Source organism: Nelumbo lutea, chromosome 2 (genome assembly GCF_056320005.1).
Source record: "Nelumbo lutea isolate HS-2025 chromosome 2, American lotus-T2T, whole genome shotgun sequence".
NCBI lineage: Eukaryota > Viridiplantae > Streptophyta > Magnoliopsida > Proteales > Nelumbonaceae > Nelumbo > Nelumbo lutea.
The window spans coordinates 72,650,910-72,673,567 of NC_142685.1; the positions used below are offsets into that span (position 1 = coordinate 72,650,910).

The 22,658-nt window shown below is 39.4% G+C and overlaps 1 protein-coding gene across 3 annotated transcripts in view; it reads right to left on the reverse strand.

The window, feature by feature from the left end:
• LOC148871496 (uncharacterized) overlaps positions 1-22,658 on the reverse strand; it is a 181,046-nt gene that overhangs the window by 145,330 nt on the left and 13,058 nt on the right. For all 3 annotated transcript variants that reach the window (XR_016106452.1, XM_088967218.1, XM_088967219.1), the window contains exons 6-11: positions 20,544-20,594; positions 14,718-14,821; positions 14,459-14,576; positions 10,568-10,669; positions 10,249-10,449; positions 9,983-10,140 (exon numbers count right to left, since the gene is read on the reverse strand). Coding sequence is in view for 2 of the 3 variants with exons in the window: in XM_088967218.1 (XP_088823344.1) it covers positions 9,983-10,140; positions 10,249-10,449; positions 10,568-10,669; positions 14,459-14,576; positions 14,718-14,821; positions 20,544-20,594 (734 nt within the window). In the remaining variant the exon portion in view is untranslated. The remainder of the gene's footprint in view (positions 1-9,982; positions 10,141-10,248; positions 10,450-10,567; positions 10,670-14,458; positions 14,577-14,717; positions 14,822-20,543; positions 20,595-22,658) is intronic.

Here is a 22,658-nt window from a genome sequence, read left to right on the forward strand (position 1 = left end):
TACTCCCAGAAATGAACCCCCACTTTCCTCTACTACAAACATGAATCTTTACTGATTGTGACCATGCCAGATAATTAGTTCCATCTAGCTTAACTGTGGTCACAGTCAATAAGGAATCACTTGGAGTCCCCTAACCCAGTCCATATTCAGCACCACTTTTGTTTTCAAACTCTGAGTACATCATGTAAACACTCCAAATATGATTTCAGATGACTTCTACAAGTATGCTGGATAAGAACAAGCAATAACTGAGTTCAGTCGACCACAAGGAGACAACACACTGAGTTCAGCCGACCACAAGGAGGCAACACACTGAGTTTAGGCTTCAAGAAGAAATCAAAAACTCCTAGGCACTGTGCACTTAGCCGAAGTACCTTTTCAAGGTTGTACACTCAGCCAAGAAGAGTAAGTACCAATCGGTATTGCTGAATAGGCCTTTTCACAAACACAGTGTGGGCAATAGAGACAACCCCACTGTCAAAGAAGAGAAAAGACCCCAAAATCTGTTCGTACATCCCTCTAAAAACAGCCGAACAAGAGTAACAATACACAGCCTTGTTACAAGGATGTTTCGGCAGATTTTAACAGTCCAAGAAGAAGAGAAAAAACAGCCCAGAAATTTCTGGGTTAAACCAGATTTAATGGAGTTGAAGGTAGTACAGAACAGCTAGGATTTTCGAACACTTCAACAGTCCAAACACAGTCGAAGGTAATGCAAAACAGAACCAGAAAACTGAGCACAACTTACAGTTCGAGCTTCAGCAGTCCAAACACAGTCGAGCTTCAAAAACAGAACCGAGTTGTTCCCCTTCCCCTTTTCTTCTTCTCAGATTCTTCCTGGTCACCGAACCCCTTCTCCAAGAGATTCTAGTCTTGGGCTTGTCCAATGACCTCCAAGAATCAGGCAGTACGTGACTAAGCCTCCAGCCCTAGGACGTTCAAGTTCAGATATGCTCTAATACCATGTTGAAACTGAAGAGAGGAGAGGAGACTTGTGTGTTTCGGCAATGAGGGTTCTGAGAAGAGTTTTCGAACAGTCTCTATCTCAGCCCTCTAACACTGTTTTATTAGATATTTTTGAGTAATTACAAAGAGGCCCTTAGTTGGGCAGAATTTACAAAGAACTTAAAAAATAACTTAACATTGACAGGATGGGCCCAAAATAACATGAAGAATAAACAACCTATGGGCCATTCGGCCCATCTTCTCTACACATAACAAATGTGGATGCCGTACATCATCAACAGAAGACACAATGCCAATGCAGCGCCTGGCTACTTTGGCAGTTTTAATTGGAATACAATAACCACTTTTTTTGTGAATAATAACTCTTGACAGTAAGGCCGACTAGTAATAAGAAAGAAAGAGAAGATAAGAAGAAGAGAGAAGATAGAAGAGAAGAGGAGAGATTGGCGACAATGGAACAGTGCTGGCGGCATCAGCTTCTATTAATATTTATAGGGTGTCTAAAATAAAAAGGAAAAAGACCCTTGTGCCCCTGCTGTATGTAAAGTACAATAACAGAAAATAAAAAAGGCTTTAAATCAACCAAACAGACCCTAACAAGACAAAATAATAAACAAGACATAAAATAAAGTATTTCAACACTCCCCCTCAAGTTGGAGCATAGATGTCAATCATGCCCAACTTGTCACACAAATCATTATGCCGCACATGTTGAAGACCCTTGGTGAAGATGTCTGCAAATTGTTCCTCTGAGCTGACATATGGAGTGCGCACTTCTCCACTCACAAGTTTTTCTCTAATAAAATGCTTGTCCACTTCAATGTGTTTCGTCCTATCATGGAAGACTAGATTAGCAACAATGTTGATAGCAGTTTTAGTGTCGCAATAGAGTGACATAGGGTTGTTGACTGCAAAACCCAGTTCACCTAACAAGTTTCTTATCCACATGATTTCAGCAACTCCATGAGGCATAGCTCTGTATTCTGCTTGAAAACTAGATCTAACCACCACACTTTGCTTCTTACTCCTCCAAGTTACCTCCTACAAAGGTACAATGCCCACTGGTAGACTTCCGGTCATCGATTACCCCTGCCCAATCAGCATCAGTATATACTTCCACCTTTAAATGTCCATGTTTCTGGAACAACAAACCAGATCCTGGAAAGTTCTTTAGGTATCTAAGAATTCTCTCTGCGGCCTCAAAGTGAGTTGTCCTAGGGTTGTGCATGAACTGACTAAGGACACCCATTGCATAAGCAATATCAGGTCTCGTCATAGACAAATATAAGAGTTTAACAAGTCTCTGAAACTTCTTCACATCTTTCAAGAACTCCCCTTGATTGTCTCCTAGTTGATGGTTAGGTTCAATTGGTGAGTCAATTGGTTTCACCCCTAGCTTGCTTACAACTTCTAGATCTAGTACATATTTCCGATGGGAAATAAAAATTCCCTTTTGAGAGCAGGCAACTTCAATTCCAAGGAAATAACGTAAGGGTCCTATATCTTTCACCTCAAATTTAGCGGCTAAGAAATTCTTAAATTTCTGTATTTCGGTCTCCTAGTCTCCTGTGATCACTATGTCATCCACATACACAATTAAAGCTGCAATTTTCCCTTCACCTTTCTTCACAAACAAAGTGTGGTCTGACTAGCATTGTTTGAACCCCATTTGTTGAACTGCTAAGTGGAACTTACTAAACTAGGCCCGAGGTGATTGTTTCAACCTATATAAAGATTTTTTTAACCTGCACACTTTCTGCTCATTGCCTTTGGCACAAAAACATGGAGATTGAGTCATGTACACTTCCTCTTCTAAGTCACCATTCAAGAAAGCATTCTTAATGTCCAACTGGTGAAGTTCCCAATCAAGATTTGTTGTCAATGAGAGAAGAATCTTGATAGAGTTCATCTTGGCTACTGGAGCAAATGTCTCTACATAGTCTACTCCATATACCTGTATAAAACCTTTTGCCACCAGTCTAGCCTTGTACCTTTCAAACAATTCCATCAACCTTATGCTTCACTATGAACACCAACTTGCACCCCACTGGTTCCTTCCCTTCAGAAAGATTCACCAACTCCCAAGTGGCATTTTTGTGTAATGCATCAATTTCTTCCTTCATTACATCTGTCCATTCAGGTTTGGATAAAGCTTCCACCACATTCTTAGGAATAGAGATACTATTAACAGAAGAGAGGAATGCACGATATGAAGGTGAAATATGGTCATAGGACACAAAGTGGGAGATAGGATGACTAGTTGTATAGTATCTAACACCCTTTCTCTTAGCAATAGGAACATCAAGATCATTAATGATAGGGGAATCAACATTGAGAGGTTCAGGCATATCAATAAGAACAAGTGTACCTAGCTGATGAGGAGGATTTGCCTCTAGAGAATCCAATGATATTGGTTGCATAGTGTCAAGTTCCACGGCTCATGAACTCTTCTAACTTTTGTGGCAGTGAAGAAAGACACGGAATGGAAGAGGATCAGGAAGAGGAGGTAGTTGAGTCTGAGCCTAGGTGTATTTCTCCTCAACCCTACTCTCCCCCTGAGGAGAAACCGAGAAGAAAGGTTGATTGTCAAAGAAGGATACATCTACAGAGATATAGTACTTGCGTGAGATGGGATCATAGCAAGATGTCCCTTTTGAGATAAAGGGTAACCAAGGAAAACACAAGGAATAGCACAAGGATCAAGTTTAGCCTAAGTAGGGAACAAGTTATGAACAAAATGACACCCAAAAACACGCATTGGAATGGGGCCTTATACTCTAGTCACCGAGATGGCATACAGTTGATGATGCATGTAGCACACAGAACAGCATCCATCCAAAAGCGTTTTGGAACATTCATATGGAGTAAAAAGCCGCGAGCTACTTCGAGAAGGTGACGGTTTTTCTTTCAGCAACACTGTTTTGTTGGGGTGTCCTAGCACAAGAGCTTCATTGAAGAGATCCACACGAAGCAAAGAATTCCATGAGATCACTATGGAAGTACTCTTTTGCATTGTCTGACTGGAAAATATGAATTTTATTTTGGAACTGAGTGAACACCATGCGTTGAAAGTCTTTCACAATTTTGGGCACTTCATCTCTAGATCGCATAGGGTAAAATCAAGTATATCTAGAATAATCATCGATCAAAGTAATTAATTACTTATATCCAGCCTCAGTAGGTAGAGTAACAGAGCCCAAAATATCAAAATAGACAATATGAAACAGAAATTCAGATCTTTTATTTCTTAAAGGAAAAGAACTTCTACAATGTCTACTCAATTGACATGTCTGACACTGCAACTTACTAATTAACAAAGACTTAAACAACTTTGGAAACATAACTTTTAATGACTCAAAAGAAAGATGACTAAGACGACTATTCCATAAATAGGCTTGACTCTCACTGGACGAACTCAAGGACTTTGTAGCCACAAGACCAGCTTTATTCTCCAACGCGTAGAGACCATCCACCATGCTTCCTCTACCAATCGTCTTCTCCGAGACCAAATTCTAAAACACACATGAAGACAGAAAGAAAGTAACTAAACAGTTCAAAGAGTGAGTAATACTGCTAATGGAGACTAAATTTATAAGCAATTAGGAACATGCAACACATTAGAGAAGGTAAGGCGAAGTGGGAGAGATATGGTTCCTTGGCCGACTATGGTGGAGAATGAACCATCATCCAGTCTCACCTTATCTCTTCCAGAGAGAAGGTTGTGTGCCTGAAATAAATTTGACTTACCGGTCATGTGGTTTGAGGCTCCAGAGTCAATTATCCAAGAGGAATCAAATGTATGAGATGGATGACACATGGAAAGCAATGACAGGGTTACCCGATTTAGATGCAAAGGAGGTAGGAGTAGGACCAGAATCCATCTGGCAAAGAGTCCTACCATACAACTCCAAATGGTCAAGTAAGGAGTTGATAATCTCTTCCTTAGGGTTAGAACTAGGATGCCTTTCATGAGTTACCATGGGACTAGTCTCTTGAGATACCATATTAGCTGAGTTATACTTTTTTTTATTCTACTGGATTGGTTTCTTACCCTAATCAGTTGTTGACTTCTTACTCAATTCTTGTGCCCATTTAGGTTTCCCATGAAGGTTCCAACATGTATCTCTATTGTGTCTTGTCTTCTGGCAGTGAGTGCACCAAAGTTTACTCTTGTCAGCTGCACTCTTCTAAGAATCACCCTTCTTAAAGGAGCCTCCAACATTAGAATATGTACTTCCCCGGATAGCTAGGACAACTGGCTCCCCCTCTGCACAATTCATCACAAGATCTGCACCCTAATGGACTCATATGAAGGATTCAAACCCAAGAGAAAAGCGAATACCTATTGCTAAGAGAAAAGCGACTTGTATGCCTTTGCATCTTCATCACACTTCCAATTCACATTTTGATAGTGATCCAGTTCTTTCCATATTGATGTCAGGCTTGAGTAGTACACTGAGAGACTCCTCTCCCCCTGCTTGCAAGTAGAGGATTCAGCTTGTAGTTGGTATATCTTGGCATAATGCCTTTGCTCTGAATAAGTAGATTTTGCTTGTTCTCATTATTTCACAAGTTGTTTCAACCCACATGAATGTCTTTCTTACCTGTGGCAACATGGAAATCAAGAGCCATGACATCACCATATTATTTTCTTAGTTCCACGTATCATATTCAGCACTTCCATTCTTCGGTTCCTACACTTTCCCATTGATGTATCCTATTTTCCCCCTAGCATTGATGTAGAGTTTTATTCCCCTAGACCATTCAAGGTAGTTTAGTCCATCAAAGGAAATTATAGCCATGGGAAAACTCATATCCATTCCCCCACTCACTCCATTTTGACTTCCTGAAACCCCTGAAGTAGCAGAATTCTCAGAGGACATGGTCAAAACAGAATTTCATTCTCAACACTCAACTTAGGATCGCTCCTTACACCCAAAAAAAAAAGAAAGAGAAAATTGCTCCACACACACACTTCGGTTTGGACTCAATTTGAGCACAAAAACAGCACCCATTTCCAGAAAAACAAGGCAAGATTAGACTGATTTCGGACCTGTACGGGTTAACAGTCCCAACTTACCAACTTTCCAAAAAGTCTAAGAACATTGATCATCAGGAAAGATCCTTACACACTTGTAATCAAGCCAAAAACTGGGGATAACACGTCATCCGTGACCTACAGTCACCTTTTCACAGGTATAGGATCACAAGATCCAAAAAAAGATGAGGTATAAACCTCACAAAGGTCTGACGACATTCAGCAGTTCAGATTCATTTGTTTTTTTCTCTTGGTACACAACCAAGAAAGGTAAAAGAGAAAAAAAAGGACTGTACCAGTCGTAGATCAGTTTTGTTCAGCCCAGATTCAGCAAGTCGAAGAGGAATAAAACTTGTTCAATCTGCTCTCACAGTCAATAATCCCGCTCCGATACCATCTTGACAGTAAGGCCGACTAGATATAAGATAGAAAGAGAAGAGAAGAAGAGAAGAAGAGAGAAGATAGAAGAGGAGAGGAGAGATTGGCGACAATGGAACAGTGCTGGCAGTGCCAGCTTCTATTAATATTTATAGGATGTCTAAAACAAAAGGGATAAAGACCCTTGTGCCCCTGCTGTAAGTAAAGTACAATAACAAAAAATAAAAAAGGCTTTAAATCAACCAAACAGACCCTAACAAGACATAAAATAAACTATTTCAACAATAACCAGTTTTTTTTATTAATAAGTAAGAACGAAGAACTTATTTATCACAATAAGAAAACAGAACCAAAAATGGAACAGTGCCAATATGAACAAAAGAAGCAACATTTCCTCAAAGGAAAAATAATGCATCACAAGGCAACCAAAAAACAATTGTTGTATTCTCTCATAGAATATCCAACCCCAATACAACCAACTCCTAAAAAACCCTGTCCTCACCAAGAAAGTTATTTGCTGGTGAATTGAAAAACCTATTGCCCCCTACATGCTAGAACCATTGTGCAAAATGTGAAAAAGGTGATAAGTTTGAGTTATTTATCAGTTATTTTGGCTCAGATAACTTGAATGAAATGTTGTTCTACAATGCTTGCTCAACTGACAAGTTTGACAATGGAAATCTGACTGAACATGACTTAAATAAGGAAACAAAGACTTCACTATTTCAAAGGAAACATGACCTAACCGACTATGCCACAAAAAAAAAAATTAATTCTTATTTGATTGACTATATGACTCTGAATGAAACCAAGAGACCAGCCATGTTGTCGAGAATGTAGAGATAATCCACTAAGCTTCCTCTACCAATCATCCTCCCAGAGGTTAGGTCCTGAAAAACACATGAACCAGGAAAAAAGGTTACGCTTCCGTTCAAAGAACTCGTGATACTTCTAGTGGAAAGCAAATTGATGGGAAGTTGTGGGACATGTAACACATTTTTTAGGTGTGATCCATCTACAATGGAGGAGAATGATCCACCTACAAGCCTCACTTTATCTCTTCCTAACAAAAGGCTATAAATCTAAAAGAGATTTGGCTTACCAGTCATGTAGTTAGAAGCCCCCAAGTCAATGATCCAAGGGGAATCAATGGTAGTGGTGACATGGAAGGCAGAGGTTGCATTACCTAATGTAGACGCAAATGAAGTAGGAGTACCAATAATTGAACTGTTTTGTCTCAAGGCCCTACCATAAGATTCCAAATTATTTCAGAAGGAATTCATGATATCTTCCTAGAGGTCAGAACCAGTGAAGTGATCAAAACTAGTGAAGTGATCCCAAGCAGTACTAGTAGGCTAAGTATCTTGGATTGCCACATTTGCTGCATTGTGTGTTATATTAAGCTTCTTCTAACCTTGTACTTTTCCCTGTTCTTGGTTCTTTACAGCCCACTTTGGTCTCCCATGAATCTCCCAGTATGTGTCACATGTATGTCTTGAATATCGGCAGTGGGTACAAAACAACTTGTCCTTATCATCAACCTTCTTGGAGTCACTTGTTTTTCTCATATTGTTACCACACATTGCAGCTGATGCCACATGTTGCTACCTCTCAGTTGTAACCATCACACTCCTATTTTTCTCAGATTGAACAAGGGCATACACCTCTTGAACCAAAGGCAACTCTTTACTACCTAAAATCTGAACTCTAAGAGGTTCATATATGGGGTTTAGCCCCAACAAGAAGGCAAAAACCCACTACTAAGTGACTAGCTTCTTATAAGCTTTAGCATCATCATCATGTTTCCATTCTATAGCCTGATAGGAGTAGCAATAACTGAATTGTCCATCTGTCGCAAGGCCCTGCCATAAGATCCTAAATGATTTCGAAAAGAATTCATGATATCTTCCTAGGGGTCAAAACTAGTGAAGTGATCAAAACTAGTGAAGTGATCCCAAGCAGTACCAATAGACTAAGTATCTTGGGTTGCCACATCTGCTGCACTGTGTGCTATATTAGGCTTCTCCTGACCTTGTACTTTTCCTTGTTCTTGGTTCTTTACAACCCACTTTGGTCTCCCATGAATCTCCCAACATGTGTCACATGTATGTCTTGAACGTCAGTAGTTGGTACAAAGCAACTTGTCCTTATCATCAACCTTCTTGGAGTCACTTTTCTTTCTCATACTGTTACCACCCATTGCAGTTAATGCCACCTGTTGCTCCCCTTCAATTGTAACCATCATACTACTACTACTTTCCTCATATTGAACAAGGGCATACACCTTTTGGACCGAAGGCAACTCTTTACTGCCTAAAATATGAAATCTAAGAGGTACACATATGGGGTTTAGCCCCAACAAGAAGGCAAAAACCCGTTGTTGAGAGACCAGCTTCTTATAGGCTTTAGCATCATCATCATATTTCCATTCTATAGCTTGATAGTGGTCCAATTCCTTCCATATTGACATAAGGGTTGAGTAATAGGCTAACAAGCTACGGTTCCCCTGTTTACAGGTTGAGAATTCAGCTTGTAATTGGTAAATCTTGGCATTTGCTCAGAATAAGTGGTTTTGGCATATTCCCAAATTTCATTAGCAAGTATCTGCCCACGTAAAGTTCTTCACATCAGGTTCCATGGCTGCAACAAGTCAGGACATCATCATACTGTTCTCTTGGTCCCGCCTATCATATTCAGCAGTCCCACTCTTGGGTTCTTTCACCCTTCCATTTATGTAACCAGCTTTTCCCCTTGCTATTACATAGAGCTTTACACCCTTCGCCCATTCCAGGTAGTTCAGGCCATTTAAAGGAGTAATTTGCACAGGAAACATCATGTTTTCACTTCCCATACTAGTTAGACCACAAGTTGAGGTAACCCCAAATGAGGTAGAATCATCCTTTGCCATTGAGAACACACACTACAAAACAAGGTCTGATCTACAGATGCACACAATCAGTCCCGACTAAACTAATACTTCTCCAGTCTCAATGCAGGCACTAAACACCAAACCAATCACTGCTGAGAATCACAGCAGCAACTAAACAGTCCAGGAACAATTAATCAATCCAGAAGGGAACAACACTGCTGAAATTCACTGGCAGCAATCAAACAGTCCGCGGCAGTCTGGATATTTAAATCTCGGTCCCCATAAGGTTACACACTACACGTGTCAACAAATCACAGCACATACCTGTGACCAAGGGGATCACACACCCCTATACAGCACCTGTCCGAAGGTGTAAGTCCAAAAAACAAGCCTTCACAGTATTGGCCAAAGACAAACAGGGTCCTCACAGCATCAGCCCTCTCCTCTTAGGGTTACCTTGGTACTACGACCAAGGAGGAACCCAGAAAAAACAGAAATAGGTGGCTCCAACCAGTCCGATAGGTTTTCTTGTCTTCACTGTCCAAGAAATCCGAAAACCGGGTGGATGAATGTGACTCAAAATCCATGTTTGCACCCAACACAACCAAACATATTTGGTAAGAATACAAAACTTATCAATGCAAAGCCAAACCAAATTTATGTTTTCATGAACCATACATATTTTCATTTGCATTCTTACCAAATGCAGTCTAAATAAAAAAAGGTCTTACCACATTTTCTTCTGTTGCAAACCAGCCTGAGTAGCATACCGCCACCACACATGAGGGTTGTCGGAAACTGGCACAATGGGTCTTAAGTGGGATACATCGACACGTGTTCTATATTGGGAAAACACTTCCATAAGTTTAATAACATCATGGTACTGAGCCTGAAAAAAATAATAAGAATAAGAAGGTGAATTACCATGAAAAGCGTTAGAAAAGAATCAAAGTACAAAAAAAATAAATCCAAATATATACAAGACAAAAAAAATAACCTCTGTAATTGTTAAAGAAACATTACTAAGGACAAGAGATGCCTCTTCAAAAGGAATCTCCAGGTCCTTTCTTTCCTGATTTCCCAAGCGATGGTATTTAAGTATCCCATTGATAGGTGAGACTACGTATTTGCGATTCATAGACCATATAGACACCATAGAACAACCAGGCAGAGGTTCATTTATACCATCTTTAAATATCTACAAAAAACAACAGAAGTAATCATATAATGATTTTGAAATAATACAATATACCTTTGCAGACACTTACATAATAGAAGACTGTCATATGATATTAAATTCCCAAACAAGGACAAACCTCAACCCATTCCTTGGGACTAAGATCTACCCATTTCTTATCCATCTTCCAAGGAAGGCTGTCAGAGTCATGATAAAGAGCTAGCCTCTCAAGTTGCACTGACTAAAACAAGAAAAAAAAATGCAAAGTTTAGTTGAAGAATTTGGGAGATGAATCTATATGACTGAATAGAAAAAAATACAGCAAGAGATAAATCAATATTCCAACGGATCATAAAATAATACAATGACGAACTAAGAAAAATCATAAAATGCTAGTTGTAAATCACACTTTCAATAATCTGAATTAAAAGAAAAGAAGGAGATTGAAGAGAGAGAGAGAGAGAGAGAGAGAGAGATAGAGAAGTGATGGAGGAAGATGGAAGAAAAGGAAGAATAAGAGAGAGTAGTTCAAAACCTCCGCTCACCCCCCAATTATCTCTTTTATTCTTTTGTCATTAAAAGGGCAATTACATGAGTGCCCATAGTAGGGCGTCCATCACAAAAGACAGCAATCAAAAACAATAAGAAAAGAGAAAACATGCCCATAACTAAGGCTCACTACCTACCAACAAAAATTATAAACATAACTTAAGAAAACAAAGAAACTAAGGCCCATTTGGCCCATTATCTCTACACTCCCCCTCAAGCTGAGCATAGATATCAATCATGCCCAACTTGCTTACACAATGTTGTCACTTTGCCTTGGGGATACCCTTGGTCAAAACTGTCAACACTCTTGGTTGAATAGAGAAAGGAACAAGAATAATCTTAGAGGTGTCAAGAATAAATGACCCCCACCTCAAAGAGTCTCTTATATATTAAAAGATACGTACAATTATAGGAATGCCCATATAGGGCAGAAAGAGAAAAAAAAAATTAATAAGATATATAAGTAATATACAACAGGGACTATACTAATAAGATACATCAAGTCATAGAATCTCTACACTCCCCTCAAACCGATGCCTAGACATAAGCATCAATTTGTCTACAAGGAAGAGATGTCGAACTCTAGTCATAACCTTGGTAAAGATATTGGCAATCTGCATGTCCGAGGCTACATAAAGAAGCGATATAGACCCAACAATGAAAAGATCTCGAATAAAGTGGCAGTCCACCTCAATGTGCTTGGTTCTCTCATGGAAGACAGGGTTAAATGCAATCTTGATAGCACTCATAGTGTTTGCATAGAGAGGAACAGGAGTAGGAAGCTAAATGCCAAGATCCATAAAGAGAGATCGTAACCAAACAATCTCACTACAAACAGAAAACATTGCCCTATACTCTGCTTTAGTGGAAGACTTCGAGATTGTTTGTTGTTTCTTACACTTCCAAGAGATGAGTGAATCACCCATAAAGACACACCACCCAGAAGTGGACCTACAAGTGTCAAGACAACCAGCCCAATCTACATCAGCATATGCTCTCACTTATATCCCATTGGTTCTTTCCCATGAGGCAAATCCACAATATCCCAGGTATGATTTTTACGAAGTGCTTTTATTTCAGTTCTCATAGACTCCCTCCATTCTAGCTTAGACAAGGCCTTTGTAACTAACTTGGGTATAGGTTGAAAAGAAATGGAGACTAAGAAAGAATAATAAGATGGAGATAACATGTTGTAAGACAGGTTTTTGGAAATACAATGTGGTGTACATTTCCTCTTACCTTTTCTCAAAGCGATAAGTAGGTCCAAGTCTGGAAAATGAGGTTTTGGAGCAGGCGGTGAAGGACTTGTCCTCTCTTTAGGAGTTGAGATTATCAAAGGCTCAATTGTAGATGATGGAACAACCTGGTCATGTCATAGCCTTTGTATCTAGTACTACCTCTAAACAATAGTAAGAGTAATGAAGACTGGAGGATTAGTAGGAGGAGCAGGAATGGTAGAACTGGGAGACAAAGGCTCTGCAATTGGAACAAAAGGAACCACAGAAGATTCAACCTCTGGATCAACAGAAGAAGGCAAAGGAAGTGGTGAAGAAAAAGTTCAATGGAATGCACCAACTCAGAAGAATGACCATAAAATGGAAGTGACTCTACAAAGGTAAACATCCTGGAAACAAAACGAGTTACAGTAATGGGATCAAAACAATAATAGCCCTTTTGTGTGGAGGCACTCCCTAAGAAAATGCACTTTCGGGCCTTGGGTTCAAACTTATGTCTCTAAGAGCTAGGGCCATGAACATAACACGTGCACCCAACGGCACGCATGGGAATAGGAAACAATTCACTCTCAAGAAACAAGACAACAAAGGGAGATTTGAACATCAAAACTTGAGAAGGCATGCAATTAATAAGGTAGGTATCTGTCATCACTGCATCACCGGCAAAAAAGATGCTCTTAGCTACTTCAACAACACGTCAGTTCTTTCTCTCTGCTACCCCATTTCGTTCTGGAGTACGAGGACAAGAACTTTGATGCATAACCTCAAACTTCTCAAAGTATGAAACAAGATCCTTATCGAAATATTCCTTAGCATTATCTGACCGGAATATCTTGATATGGGTATCAAATTGAGTAAGCACAAATTCACTAAACTGTTTTACAAATTTGGGCACTTCAACACGGGAACATATAAGATAAAGCTAGGTGTAACGAGAAAAATCATCAATAAATAGAACAAAATGTTTATAAACACACATGCAAGGTAAATGGTATGACCCCCACACATTAGAGGTGTAACGAGAAAAATCATTAATGAACAGAACAAAATATTTATAACCACCCATGCAAGCTAAATGGTATGGCCCCCACACATCAGAGTGAATAATATGAAAAAGAACTATAGATCTTTATTAATTGCAGAATAAGAGTTTCTACAATGCTTTGACAACTTGCACGACTCACAAGTCACAATGCAAACTTGACAACTTAGTTTCTTTAAAAAAGTTGTAAACAAATGGGACACACTAGTCATATGGTTAGAGGCACCAAAATCAATTATCCAAGGGATCCTACGATTACCTGAAATAAAAGCATGACTCCCAGTAACATGAATACCTAAATGGGCATATGCGAATGAAGAAGGAATTGTCTATGATGAAGTAGGTGTTGTAGTAGTAGACTCCATGTGACTAATTATTTGGCCATACTTCTCATACTCAGCCCTGGCGGTTGCTAGTTGCTCTCCCACCGACTTCTCACCATTATGCCCCTATTCACTCTGTGAGAAGGTGGCTACATTTGCATCTCCACCTTTCCCATTCTCATTCCTTTTTCCATTGTTTGCATTCTTGAGTCTGATAGGTATAAGCTCTGGATGCAGCTTCCAATAGGTGTCTTTAGTATGTTTAGTCTTCTTGTAGTATTCACAAGCATCTTTCTTCCCAGTGTTGACCTGCGACTTCATCCCAACATTAGCACAGTGATCAATTTGTGGCTCTACGAACTGAACCTATCTCCTGCTCTCCTCACAACTTACCATTGCATAGGCATGAGATAAAGTCACCTCATCCTTTGCCAAAACATTCTATCTCACAATATCATACTCCGGGGGAGAACGATAAGGAACTCAAAAACTCGTTTCTTTCCACCAGCTTCTTATGTATTTCAACATCTTATGTACACCCCCAAACCACAGTCACCATTATCTTAGATTATTCACATCATTCTTCATTTTGTAAACCCGAACAACATTCAATTTTTGGAAATAGGTCTTTGTGACACTATCCCACAACTCCTTTGCAGTTTCCATCCACAAGTAAACAGAATAAGAGAAACTAGATATGATAAATATTAAAACAAGCATTCAGATTAGAGAAATGTATCCACTTTTTAGACATGGTAACTGTAAATCAAATTTAACAACAAAACAAGAGGATCAGATCATTCTGGAAACCAATATGTAAATAATTGTCAAAATAGTACCAGAAAAGGTCAAAGTTTAACTAAACACAAGATGCAATTGACCTTCCTCAATTTATCTAGTGCACCACTTGTATCAAAAGTTTCGTTGCCCTGGTCATCAGTTGTAACAGCAGCAAGTTTTGCTAAAGTAACTCCAGAAGAAAAGGGATGCCCAGGATTACTGTAGACCATACAATCATCCTCAAAAGTCAATCAGAAGGTCGAGCAAAACAAAGATGAAGCATGAGAACAAGTCAATGCATCAGAGAAGCAGAAAACAAAAGAAGAAAAGTAATTTACACCATGCAAACAAGTTAGTAACCTGATAGAATCCTCATATCTGATATGGACATTGCTAATGGAGATTTTGAGATTTCCAATTATAGTAGCTATAAGAGAACCCAGCCATGAATTCCCACCTGCTGACTGTAAACAAAAAACCAACCAATATAAAAGAACATGTTACTAATTCCTTCAACCTAACCACAATTGATAATGACCAATAAGTTTTTTTTTTTTAAAAGCAAGCAAATTTCATTAAAAAGTGGGGGAGCTCCTCACTAGAGAAGAAGATAAAAGAGAAAGAATAATTTATATGATATTAAAAAATTCTTACTCATCAAAAAATGATATAAATATTGCAATTGCATGTATACATAATTTAGATCATGATCCACTCAGTTTGTATATTTTTACATGCTTTAGTGCTCACAGGATATAACTGGCATACCATTTCATTTTTTAAGATAAATAAAAAGAAAAATCATTAAAATAAAAAACATATTACAAGATCAGTAATGAGGCATCAACCAAAAACAACAAAGAGTACAGACAAAAACCATTACAATTGTATATCCAAGATACATCTACCATAAGTTCAAAATACCCCAAAAATAAGATCCAAACTCCTCTCAGGTAGAGCCTTCAAATTCTGGAAGAATAAAAACCCAGTCCAACAGCTTTTCCCCAAGACATAACTTCTTTTTTTTCTTTTTTCCCAAGTTCCCAGCAAACTGTAAAGACAATGCAACTCCACACAATAATGGCCTTTCTGCATCCATTAAGCACCGGGCAAAGCTCAAATTTTCTTTAGGCATCCAAGGTAACCACCCCTCCATCTTGAATAATCGGAAACTCAGAAGTAGAAACCCCAAATATATGAAACCATTGACTGATTTAGTACACTTATCATACTTCCCACCTTCCCTCAAATAGACTTTCAAGTCATTTGGATTATTAATTTTACACCCTCATTTTCCCACAAAATCAGCCACCAAGTCTTCTTTAGTACGCTCATCATACTTCCCACCTTCTCTCTTCCTGCCCTCCTGACAACCTTCCTCATGTTCCATCACATTTACAACTAATGTTCCTCCCATTTGTCTTGCATCCATTACTTTCCTCCTCCACTTCATTCCATTTTATCTCTTTAAAAAATTCCTCTATTGGTTCCCTAATTCTTCTTCATCTTCTAACCCCAACTCCCTATTCTTCTCTCCACCTTCACTAACTTGGGTTTACAGCTTGATGGCTACCTGGGATCCTAGAAGACAGGCTTTAGAGATGTTAGTACCCAAACCAGAATTCACAAACATACCTAGGGTAGGATTGATGTCTGCCCATGTCACCTTTGGATACATAGACTCAATTTAAGAACATCCTCTTTCTCAAAAGGAGACTCTCTGGTGACCTTTCTTACTACTTATGTTGATGATATTGTGGTCATTGGCAATGATGTACAAGAAGTTCACATGCTCAAGAAGCTCCTTGCTTGATACAATTCTGAGTTTGAAATTAAGAATTTAGGGGAGTTAAGATACTTTCTGGATATAAAAGTTTCTCAGTCTAAGGTGAGTATATTTATTTCTCAGTGGAAGTATGTCCAAGATCTTCTTTACTAAGACTGGAAAACTTGGAGCTAAGCCTACATCCACACCTATAGATTTAAATCAGAAACTCTCTGCCATTGATGGTGAATTATTGACTGATAGGGGAGTCTTCCAGAAACTGCTTGGTATTGAAGTGTAATTATTGACTGATAGGGTCAGTTATTATATCTCTACATAAATCAACTGGATATTTCAGTAGTCGATCAAGACTACAATCAGTCTTGAATCCAAAAGTAAAAAGGGTTTCAGATGGAGAAAAGAAGAAGAAGAAAAGGAGAAAAGAGAGAGAAGCAGAAGTACACAAGGGTTTTAGAAAAGGAGAGAGAGGGACAGATTGATTAATCTGCCGACCCACTCTTAATATTATATGTTTACTAATTGTAGAAAAAGGCAGAATTGCCCTTAATGCTTACATGGCAAATAACTAATAATAAGGCTGAAATAACAAGCTGTAACAACAAAACTGAAATAACTACCAACTAACACTGACATAACTAACAAAGAATACATGCTGTGCTGTCATACGAACACAGTGGGGACCACAGCCGTGGGGTCCACATCAGTGTTCTCTACAATTTCATATGTTGTAAGTGTAATTAGTCAGTTCATGCATGCTCCCAAAGATACCCATATGACAGCTATTAAAAGGGTTTTGTGCTATTGAAGAGAACCCTAGGAAAAGGTTTTCTTTTTGCCAAACATGGACACATGAAGTTGAAGACCTATACAGATGCAAACTGAGCTGATTGTATACTTCTACTGATGACAAAAGGTGCAGCTCAGGTAATTGTGATTCAGATCTAAATGTGATTCAGATATGGAAACCTCCTAATGAGATTAGGAGAAGGCTGATCTAATCTGCAGATAAGATAAAGGTTTACCCTTATCACTTAGAGGGAATTCTGATCCAAATATGATTTGGATCAGCAACTCCTAATGGAATTAGGAGCTGATCCCTTTAAGGTTATAAAAGGAGGAGGGGGCGGCAGCCTTTAGTAGATACACATTCACATCCTCTTCAGAGCTGAAATCACAGAAGGAAGAATTAAGCAACCCTGCGAAATTCTTTCTTGCCGCCTCCTTCCTGCTGTCGCCTCACCTGCCAGTTCGATCTCCAGTTCAATGGGAGAAATCAAGATTGGATCTTGATATCAGTTTCTTGTGAAGGGACTGATAGGAAGCTGTGCTCACGTGCCGTCCTGCTAATTCTTGCGAAGGATTAGGTTCTTAGGAAGAACACTGCTGATTCTGCTCCACCCTACACTACGCCATCTTCAGTGGGAGCAGTCTTTGGATCCTTCTTTGGGCGTGAACACCTTCGTTGGGAGATATTATGTCTTCATATCAGGTATATCCCTCTCCTACTGGTTTTGTTCAGATCTGGTTCGATTTATGGTTCAAGATTGATCCTTGAAAAATATGATTTTTCTAAAATAGGGAATACGATTCCCAGTAGGATAGAGAGAAATTTTTGAAATTCGCCCATTCTATTCCACAAGATTAGGGCATCCATACGATGGAAATTCGCCCACTCTCACTGCTCTCCCCTTGAGGAAAAATCCCCCCATTCTCACTACTCTCCCCCTGAGGAGAAACCCTAGGGTAATAGGGTACCTCCTCAAAGAAAGTAACATCCGTCGAGACAAATCTCCTCCCGAAAGTAGGGTCATAGCAGCAATAACCATTTTGAGTTTGTGCATAACCGAGAAAAATGCATTTGGAGGCCTTAGGGTCAAATTTGGAACGATGAGGTCCAAGAATCTGAACAAAGAAGGTGCAACCAAAGGTTTTAAGGGGAACAGTAAATAATTCTTCATCTGGGTATAGAAGGGTAAACTGAGGCTTCATGTCAAGAACCTCTGAAGGAACCCGATTAATGAGATACAGCAGCTAAGGTGTCTAGGGGCATGCCTTTTGTACCCGATGAGGATCCAGAATCGGTATTAACAGCCATATGAGCATTACCCCTTTTATTCCTCAGTTTTGCTGGGACTAGATGAGGGTGCAGCTTCCAACATGTGTCTTTAGTATGCTTGGGTTTCTTGCAATGCTCACACACTAGATCCCGCTTATCTTCCTTCTTCATATCCCTTTCTATATCACCCCCAGACTTAGGTTTAACTGCTGCCAAGGCTGGTGGGAAGGCCTGATGCTGCTTCATAACCTTCCTCCTAGTCTCTTCACTATGCACCAAGGAGTAGGCTTGAGATAAGGTCACACTATCCCTTGTTAGTATCTGTTGTCTCACAATATCATAATCAGAATTCAAACCAGCTAGGAATTCAAACACCCTATTAGTCTCAACTTGCTTTCTATGAGTCTGTGCATCCTTCTGACTTTCCCACTCAAATGTTTCTAGATGGTCAATTTCATGCCAGAGAGATTTCAAAGTATAGAAGTAAATGGAGACTAGTTTCTCTCCTTGTTTGAGGTTATTAACCTCACACTTCAATTCATAGGCTCTAGCAACATTAAGGGGTTGGGGGTAGGTCTCTTTCACGACATCCCAGATTTCCTTGGCTGTTTTTGCCCACAAATAGTTACGGCTGATATGTGGCTGCATAGAGTTGCACAGCCATGTCATAACCAAGTAGTTCTCCTGAACCCACTTGGTACACATTTAGTCCTCCTTGGATGGTTCTTTCACATCTCCCAATAGGTAGCTAAATTTTCCTCTTCCCCCAATAGACATCATGGCCGACTGGGCCCACTCTAAGTAGTTGGATCCATCAAACCTCACATTTGTAATTTGAAATGCAGTCTCAGACATATTACCAGAATTGCTAGTCCCAAAAACACCTTCCCCCTGATTCTTGAACTCCATTCTTGGTTAAAAATTAGTAATCAAAAGCCGTTAGAGCTACTGGAATAGAAAACAGCACTTAAACAACTGATCACAGCCAGCCTAGGTCTTCCACAAACAAAGGGAAACAGATTTCTGTATGAACTCAGTTCAGATCTGATCTGAAGCCAATCGACAGTTCTGAATTTTAGGGTGAACCCAGTTCAGATCTGATCTGAAACCAATCGACAGTTCGGAATGTAAGCAATCCAATTCTTGATAAAGGTTCTCACCCCAAAAACAGGCTTGGAAGCCGAAACAAGTCTAGAACTCACTTAGAAAACAATCTAGAATGCTGAAACAGATTTAGGGTTTGATCGTAGGGTTAAGGAAATCTTTGTGAGAACAAAACAGTGCTCAGCCACACCTTCCAAATAAGTCCACAGTCAAGTCTGGTCGTAGGGTTAAGGACAAACCCTAGAAAAAGCCAGAGAACTCTGATCGCCTATAAGAAAATAAAGGAGAGCTCAGCCGCTCATCCTAGATAAGTCCAACCTATCTTTGACTGATGACGGTCTCAAGAAAAGATAAAAACTTACCCAGAAAACCCTGATCGCCACCTTCAATCTTGGCCTGAACCCTAATATTGATCCTTTTAACCTTCTCTGATTCTTCCTGATTACCAAAACACTCTCCAAGTCTCTACAAGCCTTTGGACAGCTGCTAAACCCTTCTGATAACCTTTTTTATATTATGTTTATGAGTCGGCCACCCCATTAAGGGCATCACTGATTCTGTTTATTATGAATTTATGATTAAGTCAATTAAAGTGATTAGGAGAAAGGGGAGAACTGATCAAACTCTCTTTTCCTCCTCCCTTCTTCTATTACCTAGGTACTACAACCAAGAAGGAATAGGAAAAAAGCTACTCAAACTGACTCAAACCAGGTCAATGAGATCTTCCTTGAGTTTCAATCCAGAAAATGCAATAACAAAAGAAAAGAATAGGCTGGCGGCGCGAACGGCTCTGTTTAAATGGGGCTATTCAACAAAATAGAATGAAAGGACAAAAGTGCCCTTGCGGCACATAAAGTGATAAAAACTGCAGGAATACAACAGAGTTGATAAGAAAATTCTTGTTTCTATTTCATTATCAAAATATGTGACATTTATAGGAAAACAAGTTTTCTTCCTAGAATATATTGTTATTTTGTTTTAGTATGTTACTTGACAACATAGGGCCTTTCCAAGAACCAAAAGGGGAAGTATGATCAATCAGAGTAATTTGTATAAACATGGAAGTATAGAGCATAATGGAATATTAACCAAAGCCAAACTTTAAGGAATATAATTACGTAAGGGCTAATAATAATCAAAATGGACCATAACAAGCCCAATATAACAAAACGGTCCATAATAAAGTTACTAAACAATCAATCACAAGACAACTAAAGGATACATAAAAATAAAACCATACATTTTCCATCTTTGACTTGGCTTTAGCTTCAAGGGTTGCCAATTCTGCTTCCTGCACACACAAAAAATAAAGGGACATATAAGAACTAGGCCCAGTGGTTCTAGAACCCAGTCAGACAATGAGTATAACCAATATGTAATCACTGAATCCTTTCTTTCCCTTTTTTTATTTCAAATAGCATCAATGTTAAGCATAAAATTTGGCTATTTTAGCATTCCTTGAATAGAGGGCCTTGGCACAACAGTTGGGTCTCCATTGTGACCTTGGTGACCACATTCAAAATCTAGGAAACAGCCTCTCTGTGTATCTACAAGGGTAAGGTTGCACACATTTGTCCCTCCCAAGACCCTGCGTTGTCTGGATCCTCGTGCACCGGGCTGCCCTTTTAGCCTTCTTAAATAACATAATACCAAAAAACATGAACCTTTAAATCTAATACACCATAAGATGAAAAGGGAGACTGGTGTGCCTTCTCATTAAAAGAGAAAAGGTATGTGCCAAGGTTCAAAATCAATTGGAATAAGAGTGTGGTAGTGGGTATAAATGTTTTTGAAGGGGAGTTGGACTCATTTGCAGAGATTATGGGGTGTGAGAGAGTTGTGTGGCCTTTAAAATATTTACTCTTACCTCTTAGTGGTAATCTGAGGTCTGTCAGCTTTTGGAACCCTGTGGTGGAGAGAATTGAGAAAAGGCTTGCTGGTTGGAAAAGGAATTACATCTCTTTGGGGGAGAGAATTGCACTGATCAAATCCACCTTGGCCAAACTTCGTGTCTATTTTATCTTTTTTTTTATCAGCAAAAAGATTGTTTCATTAGTTACAATATGTGGATTAATTACAGACTGATGACCCAATAGTCGTCCCCAAGGAATGCATCCCAAGTTGCAACGAGGCCCAATATAGTTGCTGCCCTGCAGACCCTTGTTTTGCTAAAGTATCTGCTAACCCATTTGCACTCCTCCTGATCCACCTAAAATCAGCATTTATACCTTTGCTAATCTCTCAACTTCTCTGGAGATATGCTTAAGGGTCCATAGGACATATCTATTACATTTTGCCCAAGATATTACAACTTTTGAGTCCCCCTCCACTTCCACCTGACAAAAACCCAATTGCTTTGCCAATCGGAGGCCCTGTAATAATGCCAATAACTCGGCCTTTGTTGAGTTTGTAATACCAATTGGCCCTGAATATAGAGCCAATATCTTGCATTCTTCATTTCTGATTGTTCCCCCAATTCCTGCCACTCCCAGGTTGCCCATAGAACTTCCATCAAAATTCAGTTTCACTTTGTTTACCTCTAGTTGTTTCCACTCAACTCTTATAATTTCTTTACCCATAGAGGACTGTGCTATCTCTTTCCATGCCCTTTGGATGTCAGTTATAGAGAAAATTTGAAAACTGTCCAAGGTTTTTATCCACAATGCGACCCTCAGTTTTATGTTGTCAATGACCTCTTCCAAAGTTCTAGGTTTTCCAGCAAAATTCTGTTATTTCTTTCCTCCCATACTCCCCAAGCAATAGCCGCTTTGGTAACTTTCCACATGATTCTCCCTCTATTCTTTGGTTGCCTCAAGAAGTTAGGATTGAAAATGTCTGTCACCTCTTGGGGAGGGTCTCATCTTCAACCAAAGAGAACAGAAAAATTCCCAAATACAACGAACAAAAGGGCAGGTGATCAATAAGTGGGAGAGGGATTCTCCTCTATTCTTACACAGAAAGCACATACAAGGAGAGAAACAAGTGGAAGGCCTCCTTTTCTGTAGCAAGTCACAAGTATTAACCTTACCAAGGAAAAGGGTCCAGCAGAAAGCTTGGATTTTTGGTGGGGTAGGTTTGCTCCAGATCACTTTCACCGGGAGAGCCAACCCTTGGGGCCTAACAGAAGTAAGATGACTGAAGAAAGAGGAACAAGAGAAGATCCCAACTGGGGAGATTATCCAGAATCTAGAATCCTCCAAATTGGGATCTAAGTAAACTGAATGCAAGGTTCCAAGGAGATAAGTCAACAAGGTACACTCTCTATCCCTAAGGCCTGTTCTGAAACCAAGGTTCCAGTTAATACCTGTATGGGAAGCCACACCCAATTTAGAAATGGTTTCATTCTTGAAGTCTG